Source organism: Lynx rufus, unplaced genomic scaffold, assembly GCF_022079265.1.
Source record: "Lynx rufus isolate CCGP_SWC_20201006 ecotype Redwood Valley unplaced genomic scaffold, mLynRuf1.p SCAF_1, whole genome shotgun sequence".
NCBI lineage: Eukaryota > Metazoa > Chordata > Mammalia > Carnivora > Felidae > Lynx > Lynx rufus.
Genome location: NW_025814823.1, coordinates 140,458,305 through 140,481,943, shown reverse-complemented (window position 1 = coordinate 140,481,943; position 23,639 = coordinate 140,458,305). Strand labels below are relative to the sequence as shown.

The window sequence follows — 23,639 nt, the reverse complement described above, 5'->3', positions numbered from 1 at the left end:
GAGCCTTTGATATGATAAAGAAGTATTGGCAATGACTTTAGCAAATGAAATTTAGAGAAAGGCCTTATCTGTAGCAAACTGGATGTACCAAACAAATCGCAAGATTCATAGTGTCATTCTGCATCAAACAGTAGGTCAAAATATGGCACTGCTTCATGCATTTGTCCCTGCTTAAAGTGACGTGGAAGTTATCTACTGTTAGATGTGGGCAGACCACTCAGGTCAGTGCTTTTCAGTCTGTGGGCTACAGAATTAACTCAGTAGCTATAAGCTACTAACATTTAAAAATTACAATAGAGATGAAAATAGTTCAGGGCAACTCAAGTAATAAGGATAAGCATCATTTCATGAAACTTTTTCTTCATTATGAACATGTTTATGATGTAGAATGTATATACATTTATGCATATATATATGTGCGTGTGTGTCTACATATACATTTATATACATAAAATAAATATATATGTATATAAGTGTATAATGGGCTGCAATGTGTTTCTTAGTGGGAACTCTTATTCAAATGGTTTAAAAATCACTAGCTTAAACAGGACTACCCTGTGATCCAGCAATTGTACTATTATGTATTTACCCAAAGGATACAAAAATACAGATTCAGAGGGGTATTTGAATCTGCACCCCAGTGTTTACAGCAGCATTGTCAACAATAGCCAAACTATAGACAGAGCCCGAATATCCTTCGACTGATGGATGGATAAAGACGAGGGTGGTATGTATTTACAAAGGAATATTACTCAGACATCCAAAAGAATGAAATCTTGCCATTGCTATGATATGGATGGAGCTAGAATGTATTATGCTAAGTGAAATAAGTCCATCAGAGAAAGAAAAATACCATGATTTCACTCACGTGCAGAATTTAAGAAACAAAACAGATAAGCACATGGGAAGGAGGGGGAAGAGAAGACAGGGAAATAAACCACATGAGACTCTTAATGATAGAGAACAAACTGAGGGTTGATGGAGGGAAGTGGGTGGGGGATGGGCTAGATGGGTGATGGGAACTAAGGAGGCACTTATTGTGACGAGCACTGGGTGTTATATGTAAGTGATGGATCACTGAATTCTACTCTTGAAACCAATATTGCACTGTATGTTAACTAACCAAAATTTAAATCAAAAAAAAGGAAAAAGAAATTAGATGCTGGAAGCAGGGAAGTTGTTGAATGGTGGACTTCCACTTTCTATTTTAAACACTTCCTCATTACCTGAAATACTTTTTTTTTTTTAAAAAAGAGCATGCACTGCTTTTATAATTAACATTCTCATTTAAAAAAAAATCAAAAGGACGAAAAACAAATTAATGAATAAATAAAAGAATGTTTCTATGAAAAAAAGAAATGTATTCTGAAGTATCCAGAAGTTGCTGGATTTCCCCCCTATTTCCTTGCCTTCCACAGGCTGTTGCTCCTGCCTGGACTATATTACTTTTTGGGGACTACTTATTTGAAGATTCGATTTAACAATCACTTTCTCAGGGAGCCTTCCCTGAATTTTAAAAATTCAACAAAGTTTCTGAACAGATTTAAAGTGGTTTCATTATAACACACAGTTTCGGTAGGAAATAAAATGGCCGTGTCATCAATCACTTAACACTACTCCTTTTAAATTTGATGTGAAGGATCCGTTTCTCTGCACCATAAAGTCCCAGGCCCCTAATCTATGCCTTCACTTTGCAATGCATAAAGAGTCTCGGTTTTTATTGACTTTTCACATCCTAATTAATGTTTCATCAGGATTCTGGACATTCCATATGGAAGAGCTATAACTCACATTTCATGAAGGAACAACTGAATGTTAACATATGCCAGGCCACTCTGAACCAAGATAAATGTACTCCAGGGTGACTAAAATGGCAAGCGGAAAACAGTAAACTTGCCTGTTAGTTTTAAACAAATTACTGTTGCATAAGAGAATACCAACTTTTAGGGGCACATGAGCAATCCAGGTGCTTTTGATTCAATGCCTCTTTTTAAGGTGGTTATTTTTGCATGGATGTCTCTCAATATCTGTATGCAAAGCAGACTGCAAGGAACTCTAATATCAATAGATAGATGAGTCTGAAGAATGAGAGAGGGAGTCTATTCAATTCCTTTGCAAAGTTCTTCAGATTCAGAGACCTACAAAACAATCCAAGCATTCACACTTCCTACTGTAGGCTGATCATCCATTTTAGGGAAAATATCACTCCTCCTGTTACTATCATGTCCTTTAAGCAGAAAAAAAATCCATTAGAGCATGCGGTAATGTTAACTATTACTCGTATTTCATACTCCATCAGAGGTCTTAAACATTATTCACATCAGAGTGAAGGTTCCCTGAAGGTGAGGACTATATTCCATTCATCTTTGAATCCCCATTACCTGGCCTACTGGACATGCACTAAGTGTTCCTCAGAAGAGCTGTATTTCATGAAGCCTCTCTGCTGATGGAGGTGCCACTCCAAACCTTCTGGAGAAACTTGTTCTGATGACCTAAACATCTCCCATGAATTAAAAGATACATCTTATGTTTTGGGTCAGTACAACCATAAGAGAAGTCGTGGGTGCTGGGATGGAAGTTCTGATAGCAATAAAGTCCCCACAGAGCTCCTGAAATTACTGCATATCTGAATTTCCATGGTCACCTCTTGACCAGGTCCCCTGGTGAAAAGAGTCGCTTGGAACCTCTGGGCATAAGACACTGTGCGATCCTCTTGGGCACTCTGGGAGCTTCTAAAATACCTTGGTACCTTTCAGGAAAGTGCTGCAGAATGCTAGAATTACCAACAACAATACAAGTTTAGGTAAGAGAGAAAGCACAAGTGTTCATGTCTTACAATATGATTTTGTTCCTGGAAGTGTTGAAGATAAGAAAAAGCTGTCCCCCTTCCTTTTTTATAAGTAAAAAAAAAAAATGAAGAAAAGAAAGAAAATTTTTCATTATTACTCTGTATCAATAGTTCAATATTTTGTGTGAGGGGCTAATGTATTTCTTTAATTGTTTTATTGTATCAAGATACAATTTCTGAGAATACATGAGAAGATAACAAATATTTAAATGGAAGTTCTCAAATTCCCATGTATCAGCTGCTGTTAAATACAGTTGGTTGTGTTCACCAGTCTCTCAACAGACATTCGGCAATGTCTGGATACATTTCTAGTTGTTCACAGCTCAGGAGGTGCTATTGGCATATAGTAAGTAGAGGCCAGGGATGCTGCTAAGAATCCTAAAATACACAAGCCAGTTATTCACAACAAAGAATTATCCGTTCCAAAATATTAATAGTGTTGAGGTTGAGAAACTCTTGTAATGGGGATTTAATGAAATGATAACTTGTTTTATACTAAAAATCCATAAGATAAGGCATGAAATGGTTATCTTTTACATTATCTGATGTGCAATACATTTCTAAATCCAGTTAGCATGGAGACCGTTTTTTTTTTTTTTTGAGAGAGAGACAGAGACAGACAGCACGTGCACACTTGAGCACGTAAGCATGAGCAGGGGAGGGGCAGAGAGAATCGCAAGCATGCTCCGTGCTTGTCAGTGCAGAGCCTGATCCACGGCTCAATCCCACGAACTGTGAGATGATGACCTGAGCTGAAATTAAGAGTCAGACGTTCAACCAACTGAGTCACCCAGATGCCCCCTTTTTATTGTTCATTATATAATGGTCAATTAACTACTGTTGAAGTTTTCTCAAAATTCATATTTGATGGCATGTTTACATAAATGAAGCAAACAGATCAAGATGGTTTATAAAGACTTTTTCTCAGGATCAGATATTGAATCTATTTTATTAGCTGTCAAAAAGGGTCAAATCTTAATTATATTTGGTAATAGGAGGCTTAGAGGGAATAATAATTGAAATCCACACTCTATATAGGTGGAATATTAGCCAGATTAAAACAAAATTGAATTGACACAGCTGAAAGAGTTGATATTTGGAATTTCAGAGTTGGAGTTATTCTTTTTTTTTTTATTTTTTTTAATGTTTATTTATTTTTGAGACAGAGAGAGACAGAGCATGAACGGGAGAGGGTCAGAGAGAGAGGGAGACACAGAATCTGAAACAGGCTCCAGGCTCTGAGCTGTCAGCACAGAGCCCGACGCGGGGCTCGAACTCACGGACCACGAGATCGTGACCTGAGCCGAAGTTGGATGCTTAACCAACTGAGCCACCCAGGCGCCCCAGAGTTGGAGTTATTCTTAAGAAATAGTAATTAATGTTGGGTTTTTACAACTTTAATTATAGAAATATAAAGAAACTGGAGCACCTGGGTGGCTCAGTCAGCTAGGCATCCAACTTTGGCTCGGGTCATGATCTCATGGTTCTTGGGTTCTAGCCCTGTGTGGGGCTCTGTGTTGACAGCTTGGAGCCTGGAGCCTGCTTTGGATTCTGTGTCTCCCTCTCTCTCTGCCCTTCCCCCTTTTGCGCTCTGTCTCTGTCTCTCTCTATCTCAAAAATAAACACTCAAAAATTAAAAAAAAAAAAAAGAAGTATAAAGAAGCTAAACAAAACTGTGTTAAAACACATTCTAGAATAAGTTGGGACCACTCTCCAACCGCATTCTACACGCATGTGTGCCCACATCTGTGAGCGTACACACACACACATACGCACACACACATACACACGCACCCCACCTCAAAAGGTCCACATATGACTCAATACCAGGCATCTTGTGAATATCATGAAACATATTTATTTTCCTCAATAATCTAAGGCAAATTCATGAGCGGGATATTGTATACGGCAAAGGGTGTGTCAGCTTTACAGACAAAATATCTCCTCTGTTGGGAATATGAGACACATAAGTTAAGTCAGTTTAGCACAGCAGGATGAAAGAGAATGCCAAATATGAATGTCTGCACAAACTTCACTGAGAAACTGAGAAGCCTGATGATCTTAAGGCTGCAAATTTCACAGCCTTACCTCATACTAGTCCAGTTCAGAAGGCAGCTATGGTAGATTATGTTGGTCCCTGTACCTCATCATACTGGCTTAGGCTGGCTACGGAGGCAAAGATAGGGAAGAGTTCAGGGTTTTGCAATAAAAGAGGGAGGCTATGGATAAAAAGAGTAATTGTACTTAAAATGGTTGAAATATGACAGTTTAGAGGAAAAATTATGGAATGTCTGATGAGTTCTTGTCCTGAGGAGGGATTCTATTGAGTAATTCTGTTCTGCTCTAATTCCCCAGTAAGCATGTAACAAAGAATAATTTCATTCTAACTTATTTCACCATGTGATTGTCCAATGGTCCTTCACCTCAATCTTCCATCTTCCATTTCCACTGGGAAATGGGGCATTAGGTGAGGACAGAATTCAGGAGGAAGTTTAATATGCACTGTAAAGTCACATGCTCCATACTGATAATATGCAGAGGGCGAAGTCTACCCGAGCTGACTCTGACAGCTTTTACTAAGATGGGTATTATGGGCTTATAAAAAGAATACTGAAATGGTGAAGTCTATACTGGGTATAGTCTGTACAATTACAAGAAAGTTGCATGAAAATATCCTTTTAATACTCAGAATCAACAAAAAAATGAAAATCAATGACACTGAACTGCCAGGCAAATTGCACAGCAATTCAGAACCAATTCATTATGCTTTATTGAATTGGACCCAGAAATAAACAATTAAAGCAGCAGTCCTGAAGAAGGACTTTTCAGTGACTTCCTTTTCATGAAAGCAAACAGACTACTACAGAGGCTTAGAGAAAAGAATACAGATCTAATGGTTTCTGAATGGGCTGGGTTCACACAGAAAATGAGATTGCTGCATCGATTAGAAAGCACCTGTTCATTACGAGTACTCAAGATAGAAACAGGAGAACACTTACTGGTAACCGAACCAGTCATCAAATCAAGAATGGGAATCTCCCATACCCAGGGGCAGTGCTAAAGGATGTGTGGTTTGGGTACCTCTAATTTTCCACTCTCCAAAGCCACAGATTTAAACAAAAATTCATATTCTTTGATATGGGCAGTTGTTATTTTCTCAATATTATGTAAAGTATGGATAGAATAATTGGTAGAAAACTTGACTGTTTTAAAAAATATTGAGATGTAAATATCTAATTTGGATAAAAGATGTGTTTCTAAGAAAACAGCTTCAGTACAACTCTCTTAGCCCTCGTTTGCAATCAGGTTGCTACCCTAAGCCCTCGAACCTATAGCATCCACAGCAGCATAGATACTATGCCCGGGGGAGGGAGGAGGGAGGAGGGGGGAGGGGGGAGGGGGGAGGGGGGAGGGGGGGAGGTGTAGCCGTAGATCAGGATTCTAATGCTGTCTTGAAAAACAAAATTAATCTAGTTCTGGAAAGAACTCGAAGAACGCATTCCAGGACCACCTAAACAGTGTCATGAATAAAGGTGGTGACGAACACTACGATGATCTGTAAGAAGTGACGACAGGGGCGCCTGGGTGGCGCAGTCGGTTAAGCGTCCGACTTCAGCCAGGTCACGATCTCGCGGTCTGTGAGTTCGAGCCCCGCGTCAGGCTCTGGGCTGATGGCTCGGAGCCTGGAACCTGTTTCCGATGCTGTGTCTCCCTCTCTCTCTGCCCCTCCCCCGTTCATGCTCTGTTTCTCTCTGTCCCCAAAAAAATAAATAAAAAACGTTGAAAAAAAAAATTAAAAAAAAAAAAAAGAAGTGACGACAAAACACGTGGACTTCAGTCATGTGCTGTGTGCATCCAGTCATCCACTCCTCCACTCACCCTCAACCCGAGCTACCATTTTACCTGTCCTCCACCCCACCCCCTCCAGCCAGACTCTGGGCGAAGCACACCATGGTTGCTGGAGGTACAGGTGTGAAAAACACAAGTCCCTGCCCTCAAGGAGCTGACAGAGTCTTTTCTAAAGAGCACATATGGGGAGGGCGCCTGGGTGGCTCAGTCGGTTAAGTGGCCGACTTCGGCTTAGGTCATGATCTCGCGGTCCGTGAGTTCGAGCCCCGCGTCGGGCTCTGTGCTGACAGCTCAGAGCCTGGAGCCTGTTTCAGATTCTGTGTCCCTCTCTCTGACCCTCCCCTGTTCATGCTCTGTCTCTCCCTGTCTCAAAAATAAATAAACGTTAAAAAAAATTTAAAGAAAAAAAGAGCACACATGGCTAATTTCTCACAATTATACATTGTAAGTCTGGAAGGTCTTTTGTTCTGTTACATCTTTCTTGGGATCAACAGAACCTTTGCCAAAGAGCAACTGGGAAATAAATGTCCAAAAGGTCAACCTTTATGTTGGAAATTCTCATATAAGCCATTGTCTAAGATAGTGCCTTCCGAAAGAAGTATCATGTGAGCCACATATATAACTTTAAATTTTCTAGAAAAGATATTAAGACAAAGAGGAAAACAATCAGCTGAAGTTAGTTTTAATATATATATTCATTTAACTCAATATATGTTCAAATATTATCATTTTAACATGTAATCCATATACAAATTATTAATGAGGTATTTGCACCCTTTTATATGTGCTAAGTCTTTGAAACCAGTGTTATGTATTTTGCATTTACAGCACATCTCAATCTGGCTGCATTTCAAGTGCTTGGTAGTTACATGCTGCCCGTTGGACAACACAGGCCTAAGAAAACAATGACTTACTGTTCACAATCCAGATGTGTGATTACTTTTGGATCAAAAGTAATTTAATCTGTTGCCTCATCTTTCACAGTAGCACAGTTCTCCGTACTGATTCTCTGGGTCAGAAACCTTTCTGAATTGATTTGTTCAAAATGTTTATTTAGTGTCTATCATGTATTGGGCACTGTGTCATATGAAATCAGAGATACTTCTCATTGAATCCGAGACAGCACAGCCTGGTGGTATAAACGTGGATTCTGGAGCCAGACTGCCTATGTACGACTACATAACTTGCTATGTGACCTTGGACGGTTATTTAACCTCTCTGTGCCTCAATTTCCCTATCTAGAAAATGGGTAGAATAAAGGGTATCTTCTTCATAGGGTCACCATGAGGTTTAAGGGAGTCAATATTATAAGTGCTTAACATAGCATCTCTTGTAGGGCAAGCACATACAGGCATTTGATAAAACACATTTTAAGAGTTTTGCAAATTTTGAAATGAGTCTGCATTTTTCAAATATGAGAAGGACATAAAATGTATCTTAAGAGAAAGACTACTTTAAGGGGAGAACCTTATATAGTTCAGAATGAGACTAAAACTCAGAAGACCTGAGGATCTAGTGAACATTTGGAAGCTGCTTAATCTATCTGTGCCACTAGCTTCTAATTAAAAAAAAAAAAGCATAATATTTTTGCATACCTACTTATTAAAAATGTTGTGGGAATAAATGAGATGCTCAGTATAAAACACTGAAGAATTCCAGTTAGTGGGGATCATTTCTACAAAGCGAAGGTATTCTGGTTTTAATGCAATTAATAGAGGGATATTGAAAGTAGCTCTGAAGTATGCATTTGTGAGGCTCTGTTTGCAGAAGGAGTAATGGCTATTTGTTCACTCTGATACACAGACACACAGAAATTTCATTTTGATTCTGTTGCTGTTATATTTTCCTCCTGACCTTTATGCCAGGCCCTCGGTGAGAAGCTCCCAACTCTGACATTGCCCAGCATTTGAAGCATTACAATTCCCATAATTAACAGTGACTGGAAACAAATAATTTAATTCTGGGGCAAATGAAAATGAATCAGTGGTGTCAACTCCATTTCCTCTCTTCCTAATTTTCTGTAACAAAAGAGGAGAGGGAAGCGTCTATTCCCTGGTGTGAGATTCACTTAGGAAAGTGAGAGACAGATGAATAATTGGTGATGCCCTATTCCTCATTCTCACTGTTGTCTCCAGCTAGAAAATCATTTTTTGTACCGAATAAATATTTAAAGTCACACAAAATACAGCAGCTGGACATATTTATGTTTCTAACAAAATATACTCATGACTTGGTGTGGGAAATTAAGAGGAAAGCACATTTAAAGGCAATAAAACCACAAACTCAGGTAGACCTCAGGCTAAATGAAGTAATCCTTCCCAGTCTCCCTTATCTGCAGAGATAGGAATGTAACACAGTGCTGTCGATGCTTCAGCAATGAAATAAGACAGAGCAGCCGGCAACCAGTGGCATTTGCAATAAAATCAACATGAAGGTATCTTGACCTTGGATTCAGAATGCAGTTTACTTATGGACAGAGTTGCTAGTTCAAAAGGACTAAGTTGTAACTTCAGTCCTAGCTGTGTCTTCCTGGTTCCATCACTGAACCAAAATCTGCAAAATGAAGGCTCTGCCTATGACCCAGAAATTCTCTTCCTCCTCTGCAATCCCTAGTGTGTGGAACTGGTGGACAGGTGCTAGACCAATGTGGAGATTCTTTCAGTGACGATGTCTATTCCAATTATGCATTCTGGAACTGGGAAATGACCATAGGATGGATTCAGTGGGTACCGTGGGTCCCGCTTTGAGAGGGACCTGAGCTACAGCTCCATGATCTCCCAAGCACCATAAGCCCCTACTCTGACTGGTGAACCTCAGTGACAGTTTGGATCTCCTGGAATTAGTGTCACTTCAGAGCCAGTGCCTAGTAAGCCCCCTCCCCCCAAAGTCTGATTATCTCCTTTCCCCTCAGCAGTGTAACCCTGGCAAAAGGCCATAAGTCTCTTGGGGAAGGCTGAGTGAAAGATTAACAGTGCATAGTTTCAGTAGTATACTAATGTCCTGAAGAGACCGTCTCCCCTTTATTTGAGGCATTCTGGGTCTGTAAACTGGCTCAAGTCAGGGAATTCACTGATGGGCCATGACTCTCTCATGAGCCTCATGACTTTTATGATTCAAGTTAAGCTTTCATTCACTTGACCTAGAATTCTTCTGCTTATCCAGACCAACTAAGACTATAGCAAGCTTCCTATCTATTTCACTTCTGGCAACACCACAATCAAGTGGCCAATACAACAGGTCTAACCACCGGTGGGACTGGTGTCCTTTACAGGTAACGATGCCCACCTTGCCTTGAGCAGACAGGCCCCATCCTCTTGGAATGTACAAGCTGGAGGAGGAGAGAAATTAACACATGAAAAGCAAATATTTGCAGGTTCTGTAGTGAGAGCCACTGGAAGGGCTGGTCTCAGGATGCCCTGGTCTTTCTGATGCCCTGAGCTCTAAGGGTTCTGGGAGAACTTCTGATAGCAGAAAAGATGGCATGAGCCATAGTCCTGGGAAACACATGGAGCGTTGACAGGTCTGAGCATCAGAGACTCATGAAAGAAAAACACCAACCTTCTGAAACCTTATTTCCTTGGTCATCTAGTTTTACTCAGTTTAGAACTCAGATCAGATGGGGATGACGGGAGCTCTTAACTAAGTACAAACAACAAGATCTCTGGAGAAAGCAGAGCCTTGGCTGAACTGGCCCAGAGATTCAGAGAGTGAATAAGGGTGTCCAGATGGAACTTGAGAGATGCCGAGAAAAGCCCTCTATCACAGAGAGAGCGTCTCACATGTTGTGTGTAGGTGACATGGCTCATAAACTCAGCCAAGGAACAAAGATAACTTTCTTCATTTTCCTTAACAACTTCATTTCTCCAGTCCCCTCAGCAGCTGGATCCCACAAAACTCTGGGTGTTTTGCACCTGAACTTCCCCTTCAGCTCCCCGCCTCCCCCCGCCCAGCCTAGGGAATCTCCATCTCTTTTCACAAAAGAAGAATCAGGCTGGAAAGCCTGAATCACTCTCCTAAGGTCCCAGTAAAGGGCAAGGATGTGGTGAACTTGGATTTCTGGACTCCCAGTGCTGTGCCAACTTGGCGAAGGCACAGTGCGTTAGCCTCTGGTATCACAATTTATGGAGCCTAGCTGAGTTAGCAATACACAGACTGTGCTTTGCCAGGTAGATTATGTTATTTAGAAGTCAGCAGCCCTGAACTGCTGGCTGAGGAATGATTTGTCTGCGACAGGGAAGAGGATGATATCCTGAATATATCCAGGCAGTGTCTGCTTCTGTACTGCCCTTGAATTAACTTCTAGGCAGTCCATTAGCCTGGAGTATTTTGCAACCACCATAATAGCCCTTTTCTCTGCAGTCAATTGGGTTGACCACGTCATAATCCAGAACTGGCAATTAAAACTGCTATAATGATTTGACCACAGTCGGGGACTTTTGAGTCCATGGATATCACTGCAATTTCCTGGATACGATTGTAAATGGAAAGGACTAGAAGGTTCAGAACTTAGGTGTTAGCCTTTTCGCGGAAGGCTTGTGGTATTACATCGGTAAGAAAAAGTAGAAAGGAGACTTAGCCTTTCCTGGTGGCAAGAATGCCTTATCCTATGGACCCCGAGAAGGTCCTTTAAACAAATAGCCCCAGACAACACCTGTTCTTCCTCAGGTACCCCGGCTCACTCAGCATTAGGTCTGCTGCAGCCCCTTGAATCCATGATCCAAATTACCTCCCCAGGTTGCCCTGTGTATCGCCAATATCATAAGAGCTCTGAGCACCAAGGGTCCCCTCTGCTGAGGAAAGTCCTTCTTGCTCTATCATTAAAAAGCAAATTATTGATTCTGATAATTTGTTTCTCAAGGAAAAAATATTCTTACACTTTCCCAAACTTTCCAATTTTCTTGGTTTATTGCAATGATCTACTGGAATGTCTTCACTCTAAGGAGAGCTCTTGAAATTTGGGCAAGTTACTCACATATTTGCAAAGTGCCCACTGTGTGCAGAGCATAGCATATGAAGGTCTATAAGAAGATGAAAGAGCACATTAGAAAAATCTGTGGATAACCCACCAATCTCAATATGCACACACATCTTGTGGCATAAACTGATGTAAAAGTCAAATATTTTGAATGAGTTATAAAAGTGATGCATTAGTCTACATGTGGAAATCTTTGAACTCTTGAAGTAACCAGTTATACAGTCTTTCCCTCTGATGCCTTATGTTTCTCTTTATTTTAGCTGTGATTTTAAAACACTACTTTATGTAATTAAGGAAGACCTGATGTAGTTCTTTGATCTTCTCTTTTGGCAAAACTGTGTTTTCCTGTGTGGGTACCACTCTCACCAACAACCACAACTAATATGCTTCTCAAATTCATAACCCAGGACTGTCTCCTTTCCTTTATTCAGTTATTTACTTTTATTTTATGTTATTCCTATAGATTCATCTTGTGACAGATACCTCAGAAAGAACATCTCTAGCAAAAATAAAGTTCTCAAACAGAAACTTTGTATTTTTACTATTATTTTCCTTGTTGAAGCAGAGTATCTTGGACTCGCCTAATTAAGCTGTTGGGTTTTCCTAAGCTGTGGATTCACTTAGGGTAGTAACAAGTGCTTCAAGCTCTTTAAAGAAAATGGCTCCACCATTGGCTATACAGCTGTCCCCCATTATCTGCAATTTCACTTTCCCCAGTTTCAGTTACTTGTGCTATCAGTTCCTCGTGGTCAACTGCAGTCCAGAAGCAGACAATCTTCCTTCTGACTCATCATCAGAAGGTCAATAGTAGCCTAACACTACATCACAATGGCTACATCATTCACCTCACCTCATCTCATCATGTGAGCATTTTATCATCTCACATCATCACAAGAAGAGGAGAGAGTACGGTACAATAGGATATTTTCAGAGAGTATATTCACATAACTTTCATTACAGTATATTGTTATAATTGTTCTATTTTTATCAGTATTGTTGTTAATCTCTTACTGTGCCTAATTGGTAAGTTAACTTTACCATATATATATATATATATATATATATACACACACACATATATACACACACACATATATATATATATATATACACACACACATACACATACATACATACATACATAAAAAAATAACCTAGCATATACAGGGTTCAGTACTATCAGCAGTTTCAGGCATCACCTGGGGATTTTGGAACGTATCCCCCATGGAGAAGGGGGAGCTATGGTACTATGCCATTGCACTTGGCTAACAACACAACTTCTGTTAATTCAGTAGAAATCAGGAACTTATAAAAAGAATGTATTACATCTCAAGAAGTAAGGCTTCCTACCAAGTTAAATACGTTGTTAGCATAGATCAATAAAATAACATTTGCTTGAGACACACTCATACTGGATTTAAGAGCAAGCCTGAATGGTGTGAACCTTTAACTAGCTCATAATAGGATCTTAGCTATTTCTTGCTTAAATTAAATTTTCAGAAGAAAAAGCACTTATGAATGCATTCTGACATAGATTCCACTTAAAGTAAAACCATTTCCTGGAAGTAAAATACTAAAAGAATCAGCCACTAGAACATAGATGTATTCTCTCTTCTCTCCTGTACTTACGGGTCGATAATTATATTTCTAAGAACCAATACTGCAGTTCTTAAGAGATAATTTTTCAGTAATGAGGTCCTCTAGAGTGGAAAACATACACAATTATGAAGAATAAACATATTGCTATAAAATATGAAGGAAAAAACCTTACCCGAATCCAGAAAGTAAGCGACAGAAGAGAAAAAATCCATAACCTTGGACAAAGGATGAAAGGAAGGCAAAAAATCCGTTGATAGACATGCAGATCAAAAGAGACTGCTTCCTCCCCACTTTGTCTGCCAGTCCTCCCCAGAAGAAAGCCCCTGCCATCATCCCGAGGTACACTATGCTACCTGCAACACACAGAAAACAAAGAAACATGTCAGAGATTGGGAGCAAATGACACATGTAAGAGCAAATGAACAAGAGACAAAATACATTTCAGCATTTGTATGGGAAAAATTTCCTTTAAAAAATATATCCTTCAGGGGTGCCTGGGTGGGTCAGTCGGTTAAGTGCCTAACTCCTGATTTTGGCTCAGGTCATGATCTCATTGTTCATGGGATTGAACCCTGTGTCAGGTTCCTCACTGACAGTGCAGAGCCTGCTTGGGATTCTCTCTCATTCTCTCTCTCTCTCTCTCTCTCTCTCTCTCTCTCTCTCTCTGCCCCTCCCCTCCTTGCTCTCTCTCTCTCTCAAAAAAAAAATATATATATATATATATTCTTCAGGATACACAAATCATCTTTCAAGTTGGAAAGTAAGCTCTCTGTGGGCTACCTTTAGCTGTCATGACCAATGACAAAGGCAAAAGACAAAATAGTGACGTTCTCACCAACCTCGTGATAATCAGGATACAGAAATCATCTTTCAAGTTGGAAAGTAAGCTCTCTGTGGGCTACCTTTAGCTGTCATGATCAATGACAAAGGCAAAAGACAAAACTGCAATGTTCTCACCAACCTCGTGATAATGGGTACATAGTTCACAGGCACAAGGAGGCTCCGCCCAGAACAATCCTGGAGTTTGACTCTCAGGCATGTCACCTTTGGTCCAAATGCCCAGCTTAGCACCATGACAAGGTCAAGATGGGAGACTGAGTCAAGGGGTCCCTGATCAAATGGGTTCCTCAGCCTGCTTCAAATCTCTGCCTTTAGCAGATGAATGGACCAAGGCCAGACTCTTATGGAATCTCTAGAGGATTCCATGTGTCTTTCTCTCTGATTTCCCCTGAAAGTCCTGGCCCTTCCTGGGGAAGGTAGGTTTAGAGATTATAAGAATTAATCTTAAAATAGTCTCAAACTTTGCTCATAAGAGAAAATATTCTCTTGGATCGGAAGCTTAAGGAGTCTAAGGAGAAGAAAAACAACTGTTGTAGTTTGGGAACTGTTAAACTTATTATGGTTGGCTTTACTTCCATAGTGGAAACAGATGCAAAATCAAGAGTTATATCGATGTCCCTCTTGGTGTCATTGCAAATACACACGTGAATTTTCTAATTCATTTGCTTCTTCTAAAAAACCAGGCCCCCAGAAGCCCTGTCCCGAATCTTTCTCAGGATGAAATAATATGAGGTATGGAAAAGTTACTTCAGGGAAGTTTCTAAAAGGGTGTGCCAATGTCTAGGGGGAAACGACATAGTTAATAAATGAAAGTCTGTTCTATCTGGATGTGGCATTTAAAAAGCTGCTACAGGGGCGCCTGGGTGGCTCAGTCGGTTAAGTGGCTGACTTCGGCTCAGGTCATGATCTCACAGACTGTGAGTTCGAGCCCCGCGTCGGGCTCTGTGCTGACAGCTCAGAGCCTGGAGCCTGTTTCGGATTCTGTGTCTCCCTCTTTCTGACCCTCCCTCGTTCATGCTCTGTCTCTCTCTGTCTCAAAAATAAATAAACGTTAAAAAAAATTTTAAAAAAAATAAAAAGCTGCTACAACATCTCACAACCATTTCTGCTTTTCCCCCACTTCACCAAACCACCCCTTGAACAGTTCCTTTTCAAAGGCACATTCAAGATACTCAGCAGCATTAAAGTAACAAGTTAAAAAAACACAATTTATTGCTTCAGATTAGTTTTGGAAATATCCTATTTAAAAACTCACCCTGAATTCATTTGCTTAATACACAGCTAATGGATCAATATGAGGCCCAGAAGGAGAACATCTGGTAAAGGCTGATGACCTTGACATCAATGACCTGTGGATGCTGCTTAGCAGATAGCTGAGTATGAGCAGCTACAATGGATAGCAAATTTTGGAAAAAATGTGCAGGAAGACAAAACAAAAGCCATTTTCATTTAGATGGGGGTACTGCAAAGGGGTGAGTGGTCATCCTCTGCCTTGGTGGGAATGACATGTTTTTCCCTATACTACGGGGCTAATGATACAGAGATCATCCTTCTCAAAAAAAAAAAAAAAAAAAAAAAGATACTCAAATCATGAAGCTCAGTGCATGGTCACCAGACAGTTTAAAGACTGTATCAGCACAAGGCAAAGGAATTCCCAAAGGAGACAGATTCACCTAGGGAAATGCATATGAAGCAATCTCTTATTTATAGCATAAGAGGCTCAAGTTGGCTACTCATGCCTCTCAGAAGAATAATCAGTAGCAAACCTTTTCATAATACCTGTTTCTTTAAAAATGCCTACAGACCAGAAGGTGAGCTCCCATAGATCAGGAGGGGCCTACGGCTGCTGCAGCCTAAAGATGTGGCAGTTTTTCTTGTAGTCCCAGCCCCAAAGACAAAAACTGGTCACCAGCAATTGCTGAACCCTTACCAGCTCTAAGTGCATGAATTAATGTATTTACTCCTCACAACAATCCTTTGAGGTTAATACTGCGGAACCCAGTCACTGGCACAGAGAAGTTAATGATTTGAACATCGAAAAGTTAGTGATGACTACGTCCCAGCCCATCAGCAGTTCTTTGTGTAATGTTGTTAACGACTCCTTTAACAATCCTGGCTGCCCTCCTGTGAAAACATCACAGTTCGTCCAGGCTCCTCTGTGGGGGTACCATCTAGAACTGAAAGCACTATTTCACATGTCTCTGAGGTGTCTTCTCCTTAACTCACAGAATTAGAGTTAAGTCCAGGGTAGCAGAGTATGATAGACAGGAGCGAGGGGCAAATGCTGCCTCATTCTTCCTAAGCATATGACAAGGGGTGCACCCCTTGTTCTCTGACATTCCAAATGGGCATGTCCCCAGCCATTGATGGGAGGTAAGGGGGTCAATGCTGAAAATAGCTCAGTGGTGCCAAGGAAAAATGAAAATCTAGAGTTCTTGCTAAAAATGACATGCAGTGTTTCAAAGGAGGGTAACTCCTTCCACTGTCTGGTTGTAGGAGGCATGATGCTCCTGCTGGACTAGGCTCTATATCCTAGCATGCTCCTTATTCTTAAGTCGGTCACCTGTTGCCTCATCTTCACTAAGCCAGACCACAGATTTATGAAGTCATGATTCCAGCACTTTAAGGACTCATAACTCGTTGCTAGATTTTCCCACCTGGCAGTAGTATGAGAACACGGCCCCACCATGGGAGCTTCTTAAAGCTCAGGTACAGTAAAGGCTGCATGAGCTGGGCTTGCCCTTGACTTCTGGAATGGAGACAGTTCAGTGATTTGACAAGGGGCAGAACACCCTCATTTACCGTTAGCACTGTGTACTTAAGCAACCCCAAAATAATACTCATTAGAGATTTTAATATATAAAAGAGTAAAATAAAAATGGCCCATCCTTCAATTCCTCTTTCCTTATTTATAAAAATATATAATATATATACTATTTATATTTTGTATTATAAAATATATTTATATTTTATATAATATATTTACATAATAATATATGTATATAATAATTTAAATATATTTTATATAATATAATTTTATGCAATTTTAAAATAAAATATATATTTTAAATAATAAATTATATTTTATATAATAAAATATATTTTTTATTTTATATAACATATTATATATAATACATATTTTATATACTATATTATATTATTTTATATTACATATATTTTCTATATTATTTTATATAATATATTATATATTGTATATTCTCTCCTGCTCTTGACCTTCTTCCCAGAGGTAACTATTATCAATTTTTCTTCTTCCAGAAAGTTTATACCTATAAATATAGAAAAATGGATAGCCTTCAGGAACATTTTTTTGTTCCTGCATAATATTTATCTTTTCTCTTGTGTTTGGGATTTCCAAACTTAGGAAACCAGAAATAAAACTCTGTCAGAAATTTAATAACTATACTTCAAGACACATTTAATATATTTCAGAAAAGCACTCACTATAACTACTAGGGGAAAATCAAACAGTTATTTTTCTGTCTTGTATTTTTTCTATGCCTACAATAAATATGCCTCAATCTCCTTAAAAGAGAGAATATTAAATTCAATTTTAAGGAACTTATTGAGCGCCCACTATGCCTGATTTTTCCTGAAGTGCTAGAAATATAAGGATTTATAAGTCCTGATGCCTGAACTTACAAAAGAAAAACTTAGCAAACCTTTATCTGATGCCTACTTGGAGCCAGGAAAAGAGGCAGACAGTTACACACCCTTTATTTTACACAACCCTCCCAACAACCCCATCTGATCGTGGCCACTGATGAGTGGAGCATCCAGGCCAAAACCTTCCATGGCTTCCTGGGGACATATGACCAGGACAAAACAGTGCTGAAGTGCACCCTCAGGGACCTGGGTTCCAAGTCGCTGAACTCTTTCTATTCCACCCAGATGGCTTAAGGAGCTCATAATTCAGTGAGGGAGACATCAGGCACATAACAGAATGAGCCCAGCCATGAAGTGTGTGCTCCAGTGGAGGCGTAACTGTGGCAGGGGGACGAGAGGTGGCTACTAATTCTGACTGTGGCATCTGGGAAGGGTTCACTGAGAACAGAATATTTGGGAGGATTCTGAAGGATAAGAAAGATTTCAAGATGGCATTAAATTCCTCCACAACTGATAGGTTTAGCAAAATGAAATGTAGTGTCAAGTTGTATCTTCACTTCTATTCTGGCTAAAAATATGTTTCACATCTAGGGGTGCCTGGGTGGCTCAGTCTGTTAAGGTTCCGACTTCAGCTCAGCTCATGATCTCACGGCTGGTGAGTTTGGGCCCTGCATGGGGCTCTGTGCTGACAGCTTGGAGCCTGGAGCCTGGAGCCTACTTGGGATTCTGTGTGTGTGTGTCTGTGTGTGTGTGTGTGTGTGTGTGTATGTGTGTGTGTGTGTGTGTCTCTGCCCCTCCCCCGCTTACACTGTGTGTGTGTGTGTGTCTCTCTCTCAAAAATACATAAACATTTAAAATATTAAAGAAAGAAAATGTTTCAGATCTAAAGATAACAATCTTTTGATCATACGTTGCATACTATTGGTAATTAGACTGTCCCTCTGGTATGCCATGGACAGGATTCAGCCTCTCCAGTAGCTTACTGGAGACAAACAGCACAATTAGAAGATTTATTTGTAGATTTTATGACCTAATTATAAGCCAAACCTTTGAATGTTAGCAAGGGCACGAAGTGAATAAAACTGGAAACACTCTGGGATCGTCAGAATCCAAATTGTATTTCCTGGCTTGTTTTCATATTTCTATTTTGTCTTCCCTGTATCATGATGAGGATTCTCTGAAAACGCAGAGCAAGGATATGCTTTTGACACAAACCAGCCTCCTGCTCTCCACACTTCATGATGCTGCTAATGGCCAGAGTTCAGAGGTCCCTTATCTTACGGACGGGAAAACTGACGCCGTGAGAAGCCAGTACCTGAAATCAAATCTTCTAGATCCTTGCTCCTCAGAGTATGACCTCTGAACCAACAGCACCGGCACCCTGGAGGCACATGCTAGAAATGCGGACTCTTAAGGCTCCACTCCACCCCTACAGAAGTCAGAAGCTACATCTGAACATGATTCCCACAGATCTGTGCACACTTAAGAATCTGAAAGCACTTTTAGGCTGGTGTGCTTTCCATTAAAACACTTAACCTTTCTAACATTTTTTTTTTTTTACTTAAAGTTTGTATTCATGTAATACATATTTGACAGGAGGAGATGCGGGCTATCGCATATTTTAATTCCAAACACAGAACAAGCAAGATCTCCCTACACAAGCTGCAGATGTGTCAAGGGCAAGGAGAAACCTTGTGCCTCCCCTAGGACCTGCCTGCCAAGGACTAGCTAGAGGCAGAACTCCAATGTGAGAGGCCAGGCTGTGACTCTCAGATCCTTTCAGGAATTGAATGAAGATTCTAGTTCAGCTGGGCTTCCAGGAGGCTCAACCTGACCTGAGGCTCACTCTACTCTTACCACAGCTCAGGCTCAGTGCACCCGGCCCAGCCTCTCATTCTTTCAGAAGACCAAAAGAGGCCTCAGGCATGACTTCCTCACTAAAGCATTTTCTAACATGGGGGCTGATTCCATTTATTTAATCATACCCTCATTTCCCCTGATGAATATCACATTTCCATTTCTGTCTCTTTTCTAATAAGCTGCTTTTGATTCTTTATGACAATACCTAAGGGCCACATCTTCTCCCCCAGCACCATTTTAAACCACATTTAAACTAAGCAGAACAATTTTAAGAAATGTATATAGTAGTTTTTCTCACAGAAATGTTTAACCAGGTTTTTAAACATTGTTTTAAGCACTTCAGTTATCCAGAGCTAATGCATTACTCTATAATTCATTGCAGCATTTATTTACAAATTGGATTTCTGCAAAAATCATTCTGTGGCAGTATTCTGAATTCAATGACAAATAATCTCCATGAGGCAATGATCACATTCACCTTTTAAAAGGGAATTTTCTTAGGCTAAAACAAATTTTCAAGTCAAAGAAAAATAAAAATAAGCCTAATTTGAAAAGATATACAGACCCCTTATGTTTACTGCAGCACTATTTACAATAACCAAGATACGGAAGCCACGGAGGTGTCCGTTGATATATGAATAGATAAGGAAGATGTCACACACACACACACACAGGAATATTATGCAGCCATAGAAGGATAAGATTGTGCCATTTGTGACAATGTGGATGGAACTAGAGGGCATAATTCTAAGTGAAATAAATCAGACAGAGAAAGACAAATCCTGTATGATTTCACTCATATGTGGAATACAAAACAAAACAAAACAAAACAAAAAGAAAACAGAAACAGATCCATAAATACAGAGAACAAAGCGGTGATCGCCAGAGGACAGGGAGGTGACTGGATAGGCAAAATGGGTGTAGAGAAGTCAAAGATACAGGCTTCCAGTTATGGAATGAATAAATCCTGGGGATGAAAGGTACAGCAGAGGAAGTATAGCCAGGGTATTGTATTAGTGTTGTATAGTGATGTATGGTAGCTAAACCTGTGGTGAACATAGCACAATATAAAGAACCATCAGATTGCCAAGTCATGCACCTGAAACAAATGTAACATTGTATGTCAACTACACTTCAACTAAAAACAAATACGGCTATGCTGCAAGTGAAGTTGGACTTGGGCCATAGCCACACCCCTGTGATAGGATCTATAGTGATATATGTGAAAAAGCCAGATTTCAGACTGTTGTTATTTGAATACACATGCAGATAAGTGCTGCTTTTCCTAAAGGCTATGATCAAATTTTAGAATCGTTGTGTTTTTTTTGCCTGCCACACTTGGATTGGATACAGTACTGGACATAAACTTAGCCTTTGGCAGATACACTAACTTTTTCATGCAGGAGTCTATCTCCACAAGGTATCACTTATCATAGGACCTTGCTCATACAGCAGTATTTGGCCTAATATTTCTTTTTTCTTTTTAAAATTTTTGTTTAATGTTTATTTATTTGGGGGAGACAGAGACAGAGTGGGGGAGGGGCAGAGAGCTGGAGACACAGAATCTGAAGCAGCCTCCAGGTTCTGAGCCGGTCAGCACAGAGCCCGATGTGGGACTTGAACCCACGAAGCACAGGATGATGACCTGGGCCGAGGTCGGACACTCAACCGACTGAGCCACCCAGGCACCCCTTGGTCTAATATTTCTTACACTGAGAAATCTTTACATCCTGTCTGGCTAGGGGAAGTTAAGGGGAAGGGTCTGCGGCCTGTACAACTGAAAGGTGTACTCAAGATGAGGAGACATACGAACCTTCTCTATTCTAGCAAGGTGAACAATCCTTTGGGACTTTGAGCATGATTCCTTTTTGTGTAAGGTCCTGAAATGCTAATAGTACTATTGGTGTGAAGTAAAGAGAGAACAGAAGAGAAGGGAATGGTTATGGAAAAGAGACAAGAGGAGGAAAAGGGGGGCTCGGGGATGGTGTAGAAAGTGCAATTACAGCTTTTGGCTTCCCTTAGCTTGAGTTCTGAAAAGACACCACCTGAAACAGTACTGGAAGAGTTATCTAATTTTTACGTCTGAAAGACTTTATGTATTTATTTATTCATTTGCATTTTGAAACGATTTGAATAAATAAATAATAAGCTGAGTAGATTTAAATCCATGAATTTAAATAATTAATAAATAATTAATAGCCTTCTCTTAACCAACCTCTCACTTTTTCTAATTACTGTTTTTAGTAGCCACGGGTAAGGCCCATTATGTGTCCGAATGCATCTGTGGACTTTCACAAAATCAAATGCAAGTATGGAAAGTGAAAATATCCCAGGCATATGTACAGATGAAAAAGAAAAACCCTTCTAATTTGCAATGGAGAACATCTGCAACAAAAGTCAGCTCACCTTTGCTGGAAAGAACTGTAAATATCAGATGTAGTCTACAGCACATTTCTGACTTACCTTTGGGAAGTCTGACATTTAAGTCCTGTGGTGCAGGCAGAGACCGATGCAGCCAGCTGCTTGCACACGCAGGGAACACTGCATCAAATAGCATTACTACTTGTTACCTAAGTCTACCTGGGAACTGAACAGATTCCAAAGGCCCAAAGACACTCTCACTGGATCCAGAGAACCAAATGCAGGAGGAGAGATCTTATGAGGAAGCCCAGTCTTCTCTAACACCCTTCCCCAAATGGCTAGTATCTAGCATGCCCACTGGATAGAGGAAGAGATATTCAAATATATTTTACATATATAGCTCTGGAGGCCCCAAAAGGGCTATTTCAGCCCCCTTGCTGTTCAAAGCATTAAAGACACAAGTCTTGGGAATGAAGAGCATTACAGAGAGTCATTTTGTGGTATGCCATGAGATCACCTATTGGTTCCATACCAATAGGACCTCTGTCTCTGCAAACTTCCCCTACTCCAGGCCTGTGCTAGGGGAGAGAAGTGGTAACTGAACACTTGTTTCAAAAATCCCAATCAATGAGTCAACAATGAGCAGGTGGTCATTAATTCACAGCTCTTAGGTGAGCTCCTGCTGTAAGTCAGGCATCCTTTGAGCTGTGAGGATAGGGGAAGGGAAGAAGAGTGAGGAACAGTGAGGAGAGGTCCACAAAAATGAAACTGGCATGGACCCTACTCTTGAGCAGCTCACAGTCTTTTGCAGTGGTTTCAGACAGTGGCTGCATGTCAGAATCATCTGGGGAACTTCAAGAAAAAGAACAGTGATGTCCAGGCCATACCCAGGGATTCTGGTTCTGGGATAGGGCTTAAGTCTTCCTTCCTTCCTTCCTTCCTTCCTTCCTTCCTTCCTTCCTTCCTTCCTTCCTTCCTTCCTAAATCCAAGTTAGTTAACATATAGTGTAATAATGATTTCAGGAATAGAATTTCATGATTCATCACTTATATATAACCCCCAGTGCTCAACCCAGTAGGTGCCCTCCTTAATGACCATCACCCATCCCCCCATCCCCCCCATCCTACACCCTGCCAGCAACCCTCAGTTTGTTCTCTGTATTTAAGAGTCTCTTACGATTTGTCTTCCTCTCTGTTTTTATATTATTTTAGGCAATGGTACTTTAAAAACTTGCCAAATGATTCCAATATGAAGCTGGGGCTTTGAACCTTTGGTTTCCTAAGAGATTAAACACATGCAAAAAATTAATTACCATTAAATGAAACACATGCTATAATTAAGGTGAGTACATTATGCTTAAGGGAAAAAAAAGGAAGGCGTGACTTAATTAGTTCCGCGGAATTCTGAAAAGCTTCCCAGTGAATAATGGTAGGTCATGCTGAGTTTAGACCAAAGAGTAAGAATGCTCCCAGTTAGCCAGGGAAGTTCCAAGGGAAAGAAGAGGACTCAGTTAAATGGTTTGGGAGTGTGTGAGAGCACAGCACACTAAGGGGACTCCAGATAGTTGGGGATGCATGGGGTGCAGAGTTCATACTTGGGGACAAGAGTGGCAGGAGACTGGGATGGAAGACAGCCTAGAGTCAACCCAAGGAGATAGCTTTTATCCATTGGGAAACTAAGAA

General features: G+C 40.3%; 1 protein-coding gene across 1 annotated transcript in view; it reads right to left on the bottom strand.

Annotated features, from left to right (window-relative positions):
* The window catches only part of SV2C (synaptic vesicle glycoprotein 2C), a 162,905-nt gene that overhangs the window by 101,416 nt on the left and 37,850 nt on the right, over positions 1–23,639 (bottom strand). Inside the window, exon 2 of the mRNA XM_047069225.1 lies at positions 13,444–13,624. Coding sequence (XP_046925181.1) covers positions 13,444–13,624 — 181 coding nt within the window. The remainder of the gene's footprint in view (positions 1–13,443; positions 13,625–23,639) is intronic.